The 13,198-nt window shown below is 39.2% G+C and overlaps 1 protein-coding gene across 2 annotated transcripts in view; it reads left to right on the top strand.

Annotated features, from left to right (window-relative positions):
• The window catches only part of NTS (neurotensin), a 202,443-nt gene extending 200,649 nt beyond the window's left edge, over positions 1 to 1,794 (top strand). For both annotated transcript variants that reach the window (XM_069629319.1, XM_069629320.1), the window contains one exon: positions 1,420 to 1,794. In XM_069629319.1, the coding sequence (XP_069485420.1) occupies positions 1,420 to 1,569 (150 nt within the window). In that variant the 3' untranslated portion in view covers positions 1,570 to 1,794. The remainder of the gene's footprint in view (positions 1 to 1,419) is intronic.
• Positions 1,795 to 13,198: the final 11,404 nt, after the last annotated feature.

The raw sequence follows: 13,198 nt of genomic DNA, 5'->3' as shown, positions 1-13,198 counted from the left end.
CGTACATATATGACCTTTATGCAATTGGAAGATAAACATGTTGTGGTGTGGGATAAATTGAGAATGGTGTGGTCGGATGATCTAAATATGTATTTTACGGACAGGGAATGGAAGGATATTCTTAGGGTAAGTGCCAATGTGGGTACGGATTTGAACTTGCGTCTGATTAGACAGAAGGTGGTGGGTAATGTGTACTGGACACCAGTTCAAATGTATAAACTGGGGTTACAAACTGATAATCTATGTTGGGGATGTGGAAATGATGTTGGTACCCTTGTGCATCTTCTATGGGATTGCTCTAGAGTTCGGACTTTCTGGACTGATGTGATTGATAGCATTGATTTAATTTTGGATGTAGCTTTACAGAGATCGGGTGGGAACATTATTCTTTGAAATATGGTGGTTGGATAAATCAGGCTTTATTGGTGGCCATAAGACTGATCCTACGAGTTTGGAAAACTAGAAAGAAGCCTACAGTTGAAGATTGGTTAGTTGATTTGCGCACCTTATCGAATTTTGAAAAGTTCTCATTTAGAGTGAAAGACAAGGACGAGGTGTACAATCTGTTTTGGGGTCCATTCAATGCCATGTATGATTGACTATATAGGCTGCGGATTAGTATGAGGAGTGGGTAGAAATGGTGTAGTGGGAAAAGGAAGAAGAAAGGAAAAGAGATAAGGAAGGGGAAAAGAAGAGGGGAAAGACAATTGTTTTTTTTTCTTTTCTCACTATTATACTTTTTGGGGGATTTGGTTTGGTGTCTGTGTGTTGTTGGTGTTTGTGTATATGTTCTATGGTAAATGTTTTTATTGATTGTTATATTTTGCTCTTTTATTGTTTACAAAAATGAAAATGTTCTTAGTATGTCGGAGGGATCATTTGATTATGCTGTTTGTTTATTGATATGTTCTTTAATTGAATAATTTTGATTTGTGTTCTCTGGTTCACTATTCCTTTCTGTATTTGATTCTTCTGTGATTTAATTTAATGACATACTAATAAAGAGATTTAAAAAAAAAATAATGCTTAGGTGCTAATTGCTATAAACCCCATGGTGAGGGATGGGCATTACCAGTCAGGTAATTGTGCTGGGGCCCACGTTAATTCCCTCTCTTCTCTCAGGGCTATGACTTGTGCCCCTGTCTATTACCTGAAGAAAATGCCCCCACACCTTGGGACTTATTGCTTAATTATATGCCTCCCTGCAACGCAAAAACAGTTTAACAATAGTTAGAACAGATCATGATGCTTAAACATTCTTTTGTCATTTGAGAGAGGAAAGTCGAAGCTAGGTGGACAATAGACCAATTAATTTGTTTGATAAATGTAACAAATATGTATATCCATGCGTGACATGCTTAAGAAAGAAAAAGAATCAAGAATGTTAAAATCCATTTGTTAATTGCTTGTGTGTTGCAGTTGCTCCAACAAGAATTTCTGGATCCAGGCAGCACAAACCATGAACAAGATGACATCATAAAGAGAAAAACTCCTTATATCCTGAAACGACAGCTACATGTGAGCAAATCCAGAAGACCCTACATACTGAAAAGAAGTTCCTTTTATTAACAAAATTCAAATGAAAACAAAATGTATAGCCATTGTAAATGTAACTGTGATTTGGAATTATTCTATTTCAAATATGAAATCATTTGTGTCAAAATATATTGAAAACTTTCACATTAACATAATTGTCTTTTTTCAAACTGATGTTTCTTGAATGTGATTTTTTCCAACTCAAATGAAGTTGACCCATGCAGTACATTTGAAAATAAATCTAGTTTCTAAGCATGATACGTTTTTGTACACAACTGGGATTTCAGAATATAAAAGCAATTATTTAAAGTGCTTTTAAAAGATGTGTGATCATTGAGGGGATAACATAATTGCAGTTATGATTTGGAGACTCTTTTTCATACAGACATGTTTAAGGCATAATGCTGTACAATATGTAATTCAAGATTCTTGTGTATACCATTTCGAAAGAAATATTGTAATTCTCCAGACCATCTTTATGAAAAATCAGATATTGCTTATGTTTGCGAAAATACAATATTCAAGTACAAATATATATACTTCATGTTAGATGTTTTAGAATGTAATTCTTCGTGCCTTTACGAATTAACTCGTACAGAAGAAAAGAAATGCCTCTGGAGTTTTAACAGGGCATCTATTTTGTTTTTCAATTTCAAGTGCAGATACCCCGCACCACCCCAGCCTCCCAAAAACTATTGTACACTGCTAATGCAGGGAGCATCGTTGGCTCTCCATGAACACGCAGGTCCACAGAAAACTCACATCGTGAATCATGCCGACTCGTAAAAAGAGCAAATACAATACATCTTATTGTAATCGATTCCTTTTGCGAATAACTATAATTGCATGGGGCCCGCAGAGGACTTGTCAAGTGCTGATCACTTTCATTCGCGAGTGATCAAGGGTTGCGCAGTTATCTGCCTGCGACTGCGAGTCCCTTCTTTGATCTGATCTTGCCTCCCTTGTCGGAAGACAGGAGCAGAACGAACTGCAATAGGGACACAAATCAATAACGACCCCTGCGATCATCGATTTACTTAAGAGACCCTCTCAAGTTTTGTAAGCGTAACTATCTCGTGCTCCAAAAATGTGATCCCGACGTAAAATGATCACGACATATGCGACTGGGTCAATGCTGTAGGTGGAGGGCTGATCCCAACCCTACATTCACTTGTGTGAATGAATGACAAATGGATACGTTGAGGACAGGGACGTTCCCATCACCTCATTATTGTCTGCATGTAGGGTCCAACTCTGCACCTGCACTTGCAGCCAGCTCCTGCTGCACACAACCAGTCTAATTTGTCAGTCATGGACTTGCGTAGTGTGGCTTGCAGTCGCACAGTTTAAGGTGCAGATCTCATTTCACACTCTTCCACCGTAGCCTTTAGAGAATCAGGCGCACGATAAGGGGTACTTTACCTAGTATCTTGCACTGTATCTTCATCAAAGATCCTATATTGAGAAAATGGTCTGCACAAAAATGTCCTTCTGAAAAGTAGTGCTTTTTAAATACAAAATATTACAAACAAGCCTTACATTATACATTTATTAGGTAAACATATTTTATTTGAAAGATTTTCGCTCAATTTAGGACCCATCTTTGGAAGTCTGTATTTTTTGCAAAACTAGGCTCACTAAAAACCTATGCAGGGTCATTCACAATATTGCTTTACAGAGTAAGAGTTTCTTCTTAGGTCAGTTGATTTCAACATATGAAACCCTTAGTGCAGCTAAACAAACGATGTGCGTTTCAGTTAAACTAATGTGTGTGACGGTATGATGGTATTGTGTTGTTGAATAGCCAGCTGCAAGCCACATCAGGACTATCAGAGTTTGTCATCATCTGACATCAGTGACCATCCGTATGTTCATATTGAAAAAATAGAATTATTGGAGGAATGAAATTATTCAAGAAATGTACATCTGAGTTCCCTTGTCATATTTCTCAACACCACCATATGTAATTCGGTGTGCAAACGAGCAGAGCCGCTATGTATCAACTGGACCAAGTTAAGGCACAACTGATTTGACAGATATTGTGCTGGTGTATTGTTTGTGTCTGTGGGTGCGTGTTATCCATTTACTACTCTGACCCACGAGGTTCAAACAAGTGCATTGTTAAAAATCATGTTTGCAGTGTGAGGTGTAATGCACTTCACTCGAAGTGATTTTGTAACAGTGTTTTCTTCTCTCTCTCGTCAGATGTTGAAATCTTCATATAGTTAGTAGTTGATGGTCTACAGACCGGATGTCTACAGAAAACCACCACATCAGCCTTATCCATGTATGGCCGGCAAGAAACATGAGGAAACCAGTTCTAATCCAGTTCTAACCCAGGAAATGATATGAAAAAAGCCTGCACATCAACTGCAAAAAGCTCAGCAAAATGAGTGCAGGGATTGTGTGAGCCCAGACTACTCCTGTGGGGTGTATTTATATAGCAACAATTATCAAAGCGCCCTGTTGATATAATTCAATTTAGCCCTGTCTGTGAACCATACAATACAAATTCTGTCCCTCACCCTATAGCAATTGATAAGCCAAGAATCAGGCAGGTGTATACAGAGAATCTATATCTATTAAGCCAATCGTAAATTTCATATTTGCACAAAATCACACAACATGCTACCTTACTCCGTGGCACAAAACAAAGCTTTGATACAAAACGTTGGACCCAATTCACTGTTATGTGTTAAGTAATACTAGAAAAGAACCTTTCACAATAACATATAATTTTTATTTCGGATACGCAGGTAGAAAAACACGCAGGTCAAATAAACTCTTCAAATACTTTTGGGTCGATCACCAAAAAATTGTAACATAAAGAATCATGTAGCACATTGAAACATGAATGGATCTTATGCTTGAGCCTGGTACTTAAGGGATTAAAATAACATGCAACACTTTTCTGTTGGTCAAAGAAATTGCACACATGCAGCACTCTTCATTTTGATCTCCCTGATCAATTTGCGATGCTTGCAATGTTGGCGCACATCACACTTTAAGAAAAAAATACTTTTTATATGGAAGGAACACTTTTTCTTTCACCACTATACATCTCTCTTCTACTGGGAGTCACGTTCCCACTCTCTGTAGTAATTTGGCAATCCACTGTTCTGCCCAAGCACAAACCCAGATATTAAGATCACTATGGAAACCGCTCTGCTTTGAGGCACGCTCTGGGGAATTGGGAGAAGTAGGGATTATGTTTTGTTATGACACTCCACTTTAAAGGATTTTGGAGTTGTCCACAATAAGATAAGGGATAACCACTTACTTTATATGACTATACCTTTAATTAGCTCTAGAAGAGAGATCAGAGGTTTCAAACTCCCCCAAGCTCACTCCACGTTCTTTGGCTCTGTGGGAGTTAATTAAATTTACTAAATTCTAGTACAAATGATAAGGATATACATGGTCTGCCCACCCAATCAATAAGGGAAGGCATTAAATCAAACAGACCCCCACAAGACTCTGTTGGATGTTTTCTTACATTTAACAACTGTGGTTTTTGTGCTCAGGAAAAGTAATCATGGCTTCTGGATACTCAGGGGAAACATAGGGACTTGGTTGGATGGTCTTTCGAGTGGCAGTCATGGAGACATCCAGAATCCATCCTTTTACTTGCATCTCCAGGTTCCCTAGATATTTTAACTTCCTCCTGTTCTAATCCACCTCCTAGGCAATGTTGGTTCTCCAGCAATTATTCCAGCAGTTTCCACTGAGATGATTTAGGACTGCTCTCATCTTTTCCCATTGTGTGTCCCCTTTTTTAAATCCACCTAATCGAATTATCTTTCAGGACAATTTTACAATTGCAGACTTAATGAAATTTGTCTGGCGTCGGCACAATGTTGCAGGTCCGAATGGCAGATCTTTGTAATTTATTCAAAGATATAACAGTTATCAATATGAGATTTTCTATACAGATATCTAATTCAATAAGCTACTATCGCCCCATATCTCCACTTCATGACATTTTCTGGGAAGCTATCATCACATGTTAGCTTCTAACTCTTGTTCCCAAGGTCGAATTTTTAGGGTAGTTGTATAATCAGGTAGGTCTTTTCATAGGCAACGGATACTTGGGTCATTTCTGTGCAAAATATAGTTCCAGTGAAAATGAACAAAATATGATCTTTCACATAAACATGTGGCAATCTCTAATAGCATGCATGATTATTACTTTAATGATCTTCACATTTTTTCTCCTCATGAAACTTAACATGTGCCTTAGGCGATCTGCTCCTTTGTTGACATGGTCTGCAAATAAGTCATTAACTCCTTTCAAAGTTAATAGCTGGGCCATGGGTATGCATATCTTATCTGAACAGAGGAAGACTACTCCACCTAGTTGCTCATGGGTCTTTCTCTGGTACATGTGAATTGTCTTTTAGTCGGGTCATTGTTTGCACAGTGGTCATCTCTTTATGCTAATAAAACCTTAGTCCAGCACACGCTTGGCTCTGTGAGCTTCAATGAGATTTTTAGATAGGGAATGCAGTGCTTGACCTTTTAGCCTGCTGTGGAAAAATCACTGAGCTCAGCACAACTCTTTGTTCAGTTCCTGGGAACATCAATTAAATGATGCTTTTGCATTCTGAATTTTCTACATGGGACCTTCACCAACGTCTGGAAAAAGAAAATATATATTTTCTTTCATTTCATTCTCACAGTTTCTTTTAAGACAGTTTTGACAAACTATCAGTTTCCTTAATCTGTTCCTTTGAATTTACTTCTGGCAACTTGAGTTTAATTTCCCTTGCATTTGTTTCCTTCTAGGCTTCAGAATGTCTCTATTACTATTTTTCCAATGCAGCTTTTCATTTTTTTATAATGTATTGATAGGTAGGCCTTTTTAGGGCTTTTTTATTTGAATACAGGGCCAATTTCATGTGTGTACTCTTTGTTTCTCTGTAAACAACATTTTGATGTGCAGCAGTATATTCAACTGTTTTCTTAATTATTTTTGGTTTAGAATAGCCCATAGGGCATGGTCTTGCTTTCTTTCATCCGGGTTCCTGGTGCATGGAAGGGACCTCCTTCCTTACTCACTCTCCTCTTGCACCTTCCTTTCCCAGTTTCGTGGGCTCTTTTTGGACTCCTCTTCATCCGGTGCCCAGGCTGGAAGGAATATTACATTGTTTCTAAAGAGAGGAGAAAAAGAGTTTTTAAGTATTTTTGATTAAACCTTATTTCCCTGGATAACATTTCAAAATAAGACATTCCATTTTCAATCATAGACAATGCTCATTGACAATTATGAATCATAAATTACCGTTTTAATTTAATTACTCACCGGTTATATATATTTTAGTTTCCATCCAGGGTTTTGATCATACATTTCATTACTCAGGTGGTTCCTCGGCACTTACTTCAGTGGGTTCCTTAATCACTCTCAAGGCTAGTCTGAAATTACAGCTTTTTAATTGATTGGTACTATGGACCCATTTCTTTTCCATCTGTACTCCTTTCGAGATGTGGATATTATAGGGAAAAGGTTATAGTTTGTCCGCAATTTCAACAAAACTACCTCGCCTAAGCATAGGAAATGTCCTTTCCTTGGTCTGGGTACTCTGAAAATTGTACAAATAAACCTTGTCACCTGCCTCGTGTTCCTTTTTCATGGCCTTCAAATCATAGTATGATCTCATCCCTTCAGCCGACTTCTTTTAGTTGCACTCTGCATAAGCAAAAGTGTGCTGGAGGTGTTTTCCTAGGTTCTCAATATACTCAGGTGTAGTGGATGCATTAATCAGCCTCTGTTCCTGAGTTCCATAGAACAGATGCTAAGGTTACACCATGTTGTGTCCAATTATACATTCAAATGTAGACATTTTATTTGCAGCAGACGGTGTAGACCTAATAACCATCAGGAAATGCAGTAATTGAATGTCCAAACTGGGTCCAGAATCAGTCACAAATGTCTTCAGTATGCTAACACTTGTCTTATTATATCTCTCAACCCATCCGTTCGATGCCATTTCGTAGGTAATGTGTAGTTTTCTTTTTACCCATAGATTCTACCACATTTTAGTCATCACCTAGGTAAAATGACTTCCTTTGTCTGACTCAATCCTTTGCTGTTGGCAGAAATTGGAGAAGATGTGGTTGATCATTAGCACAGCAACTGTCTCTGCCTTACAATTCAGGGCAGGAAGGCATTCTACCCACTTTGAAATAAAGCATTTTACAGTCAACACATAATTCTTTCCTCACGGGCCTGATGAAATTGACTTGCAAATCTGGCCAAGGCAGCGTTGTACACCCTTTTTTTGTAGGAAAGCTCTGTGTGTGGGGGAATTTGGCTGAAATTGTTCACACACAAGACACCCCTTTAGATAAGTGTGGAGTTCCTGGCCCATGTGTGGCCAGTATGCATCCTCCCACAAGATTTCCAATGTCATGGAAAAACCATTATGACCGCCAGTGGCCAAGTCATGGGTGTGATTCAACATCAGGTGCCAGAATGAGGTAGGTACCACCAACTGGTCACATCCAGATATGGATCTCTGTACCAACAAACCATCTTAGGTTCTAAACATTTTTGAAAATGTAATCAACACCTAGAGAGCCTCCTTACCAGTATAATTCTGTTACAGGAAATATTGCTGTGTCTTCAGTGTGTTGATAGACATTTCCAATAACAGGGACCTCTTTTTTGTGAAGTGATCAGATCAGCATCCGAGGCATCTTTACTTGATTGAGCACTTGAGAGTTCACTGTTGGCAAAAGTTTGTAACCTAGTCAGATCCATGACTTGGATTTCACCCAGCTGGGATTCTGTATCTATGTAATCCCCTGCAGAGTTCTGGTTTTAGCTAGCTCGTCAGCCAGGTAATTCCAAGTCTTATCGGGCCCCCCTATATTCGAATGACCTCTTATCTTTTTCCAATATATGGTCATCCCATTAGAGGTCACCAAATGATCAATAGGTTGGATAAGATGTCCATGTTCTAATGGTTTGTTGTTAGCAGACAGCATACTTCTATTCTTCCAGTTTATCAGGTGTTCCACAAACCCATTCCTGACATGATCAGAATCAGTGATTATCAAAAGTTCTTTGAATTGGTGGTTTACTGCAGTGACGATGGCTTGATGTACGGACAACTTTGCCACCTGACTACTTTGGGGTCATATTTTGTATCGAGCAGTGGGTTCAGGGGTATCATTAAACGGGGTTCTAGTCACTAGCTCTTTTCCCCATTATTGACAACTTGGTAGGACACCCGTCCACATAAACTGTGGTATCCCTTGACAAGTGTCTTCTTCATAGGACTTGTGTGGGATGCTAAGTACAACTCTATATTGTTTTTAGTTATAAGTCCTTCGTCCTCGAGACAGTTTTCTTGAGCACAATCATGCAAGTCAACCCATCCTTGCGCTAGAGGACTCTTCTGTTTTGGCAATACCTGACATCCACAGGAAAGTCTTGCATGGATAGAATCCAGGAAGTAATTCTGGAATTACTTACATTCCCAGACCAGATCCTGTCACTTTGTAAGCACTGCAAGGGTTGGTGAGGAGTTTCTACGATGATGGTCTCCCCTGGATAAACGAGCAGTCATTTTTCAAGGCCCATACCATTTCCAGGAGTGACGATTTGCAGTTGTTGAATTTTTCCTCCACAGAGGACAGAATTTTGCTCATGTTAGAGATAACTTTGTTGACGTTGTTGTGCTTTTGGTACAATATTGCTGTCAGGCAGGTATCTGAAAACCCTGTCTCCAAGATGTACTGGGGTAAGACAAACAAGGAGCGTGAAAAAAGCTTCTTTTCAGTTGTTTAACTGCTTCCAGAATTCTCCAGACTGCACTCTCACTTGACTCTAAGGGTTGAGTGACCTCTGCGTAGTCTTCAATGAACTTTCGACTATAATTTGGGATTCCAAGAAGGCTTCTCAATTCCCGCAGAGTATTAGGGTCTTTTAATTTCAGTAAGGCTTCCACGTTCTTTACCTGGGTGTTGAGACCCTCTGGCGGGATTTCTAGCCCTAAAAATGTACTCATGTCTTACACCACTGTGCCTTCTGAAAGGACAGTTTTGCTCTGGTTTTCTGCAACTGGTTCAGAACATTGCAGATTTCTGCACAATTTTCTTCCACAGCTGAGTTCTTCAGCAATACATCATCCACATCGGCCAGACGACCCCTTTCGTCCCAGTCGAGAATATCCTTAAGAAGGAATATATTGGACTCATTTCTGGAGTTTATTTATCCAAAGGGTGTTCTAGTTCATGTCTATTGCTGCCCCCCAAAGGTAAAGGCAAAATTGTATTGGTCTTCCCTACTGTCCAGTAACCATTGGTCAAATCAATGGCTGTGTACACTTTTGACCCCTGGATCTGTGCCAGCCCTTAATAAATGTAGGGAAGTGGCATCTAGGCATGTGTATCCATTTGTTTAACTTCCTCAAGCCTGCACATAGTCTCCAATGCACATTTGATTTTATTATCCCTACTGCCGGGTTCTTAAAGATACTATGGATTGGATGAAATGTATTATCGTACAGGATTCTAAATTTGTAATCATCTCGGTGAGTAACTCTATAGACGTGAAAGGTAATCAGTACTGTTTAATGACTACTGAAGCCATCGCTCTGTCTGTGGGTATGGTGGTTGAATGAATAGATGTACATCCACAGTCATATGAATATACTGGGAATATCTCCTGGAAGTCCAGGAACACCTGATGCAGCTTCTGTCTTTGCTCCTCAGTCTCACAGGCATCAGCAAGATTGATCTGTTCCACAACCATCTGCCTGAAACCTAGAAAGACTGTGGGCTTAGAAATGTCAGTGGTAACCTCCAGTTGTGTGGAAAGATCTCTTTTGATTGTGTTTATGTGGACATTATTGTTTTATTTTGTATTTATTTATTTGTTTAGTTTCAAAAATTTCACAAAACACATAAGACATAACATTGTATATTAAAACATTATTAAAAGCATACACATCATCATACCCTTTACCAGAATATTCAATCCCTAACAATATTAAAAGCTTTAAGTTGACATCACATTCGCTTTATCAATTAATACTTATTCTTCTAGGCATTTTTCGATAATCAACCATAGTTGATACATGGCAATAGGACATTTTGACTCTGCGTATTAAGGCCCAAAAAACATCACTCTTTATATACTCATACTCAAGAACCAATGGTCCTAGCAGAATCATATATTCTGAGCCAAGCATTTTACATTCACTAACAATATGTTTAGCTGTCTCGGGATGTGCCCGGCTCCTACACATGCAACAGAATTGTCTTTTTTGGGATACCAAGCTGTGGTCCAATTAAGGTAAGATTTGGAGCTGGTTTATCTTTAGCCATAATCTTGAGGACTGCATACCCATATTAGGGCATTGTCTAAGGTACCCTTGGGGCTGGTGATAGTTATGCACAACACCTGCTATATGTGTATGGCTCTGAAGGGACTCTACATATGTGTAGTTTACACTCCATTCCCACAGTCTGACTTTATTTGTAAATACTCTGTTCAAGGTCTCATATGGTGTACCCCTTTTAAAATTGGGGTACCATCCCATGTCCCTAAACAGCTCATTTATCAGGCTGCCAAAACTATCTTGTTGACGAGGGCTTAAGTCTCAGTAATTGCTTCCAAAAACGACCCTCCGCAATATCTAGCCAGGATAAATTGGCCATGGCCAAGGCTTCTAATCCATAGAGCACTGCTGGGCAAAAACTTTGCCTATACAACAACATTATTCCCTCAAGGGAGTACCATGCCGTGTCCCTAACACATTTCCAAATTAATTGAGGCATTTTACAGGCTTTTATCTTTTTTATTTCAACAATTTGCCTGTAAGTTTTGGAACTATCGATATCCAACCCCAGATATGGCTAATGGTCCACATACTCGATTATTCCCAGTTCACATTTCAGTGTTGGCCTTTTCTCCTTCTTTGCGGATACCGACAGAACTTTGGTCTTTTCCATGTTTATGGTTAGATTATTAAGAGATGCACATTTGCATAGTGCCATGAACATGGACTTCACACCCAGAAAGGTGTGATTTAGGAGAATGAGGTTGTCCGTGTATAACAAACATGGCAGAGGACACCCCCCTACTTTTGGACAACACCCCACCTCTGTATATAACCAGTCCGGCATATCAGACATATAAAAGTGGCCATTAGATTTCTCGGATTCGAGGTAGTTGTTGTTGACTCTAAATAGCACCTAATTCTTCCTGATGTCATAGGTCACCACTTCCACCCCATAACGGCATAAAGAGTACACCAAGAAATTCCCCCCATGACGAGTACAAATTCTTTCTGGAGGAATACCATCACTGGTGTCAAAACAGTTTTTTTTCGGGATTGGTTAGATGATTTCATTCACTAAATCAATAGACTAGTGTTGGACATCAACCACCATTCCATTAGAGGTGTCCTCACCCAGAGTTATATTTTGAGTTTTGCTGTTATCCACCAATATTCAAACTGTGTCATCTTCTAGATCCACTAAAGGTTTTGGATGTAAATATAAACCTTGTTGTTAGAAGTAAGAATTCAAATTTATGTAGGTGTCCTTATGTTGAGAATCTGTCCTTTTGAGTGGATGAGTGAATTGTCGTACCTGTCCTGGGATTGGAACGTGTTCTCCAACTTGAACTTCAACCACATAAGGCAGTAATTGAGCTGACCGAAATCCTCTTTCACCATTGTCAACGCCCATTGGGTTACCCACAGTCGTGACCATACTTCGTTGTTCATTAGATCTAAGCTAATTGCAAATCAATTTAGAATGTCACTACTAAAACAAAAGTCAGAAGGGACATCTATAAGGACCCAACAATTATGTTGTATAATTTTATCACCAATGGACAAACTCATTTCCCATTTATCAATCAATTTAAATATGCTAAGGACCTGATCTTTTTGGAATTACATGAATAATTCTTCACTTATGAAGCTTTTTTCATCCCATAGACATACCCTGGTGAGCACTGGCTTCTCCCACTCATTCATCAGAATGGGGAAAAATAAGTGTTTGCTCTTTTTATGAATGTCAGTCAGACTATGGGCTGGTTTTTCATCATCCTCTTTCAAGGTATTCAGTGTTTCTTCCGACATTTGACTGGTATCAAATTTCAACGTGTTCTGTTCCATTGTGGAATACTACTTACAACTGGGAGGAAGGTTCATTTTCAATAGTTGTTAAGAGTTCCAACCACCAGTTTGTTCTCCCACAGGGATGATGGTGATTGCTGAGATTTGATTGTTCTGAAAGTGAAATTCCACTTGCTTGGTACGTCTCTCAATTCAATTCAGACTCACATATGTTGTCCTCTTGAGTTTCATGGGTCTGTTAGTCAGGGTCCAGAGGACCAGGTACACACAGTCGATCAGAGGTCCCAACCGCTGAAGGCGATTTTTCCCCATCAAACAAGGAGTGCTCTATGGAGTCACAATGATCACTGGGTGTTTTAAACAATGTCACCCAATTTTTAATTCTAGATCTGCAGTCCCTTCAACAGGAATATCATTCCTATTACAGTTTTGGAGTTGTCCGGCAAGAGGTTTGAGCGAAATTTGGTGACTCTCCCCCTTCCTAAATTCAGTTTGTCAAAAGCCTTTTTGGACAGGAGAGTAGCTTTGGATCCAGTATCCACACTGACCCTGTACCTTGACCAGGG

Source organism: Ambystoma mexicanum, chromosome 12 (genome assembly GCF_040938575.1).
Source record: "Ambystoma mexicanum isolate Mex_15411 chromosome 12, UKY_AmexF1_1, whole genome shotgun sequence".
NCBI classification, from domain to species: Eukaryota; Metazoa; Chordata; class Amphibia; order Caudata; family Ambystomatidae; genus Ambystoma; species Ambystoma mexicanum.
Note: the sequence above shows the minus strand (reverse complement) of the source record. Positions and strands in the feature narration are given on the sequence as shown.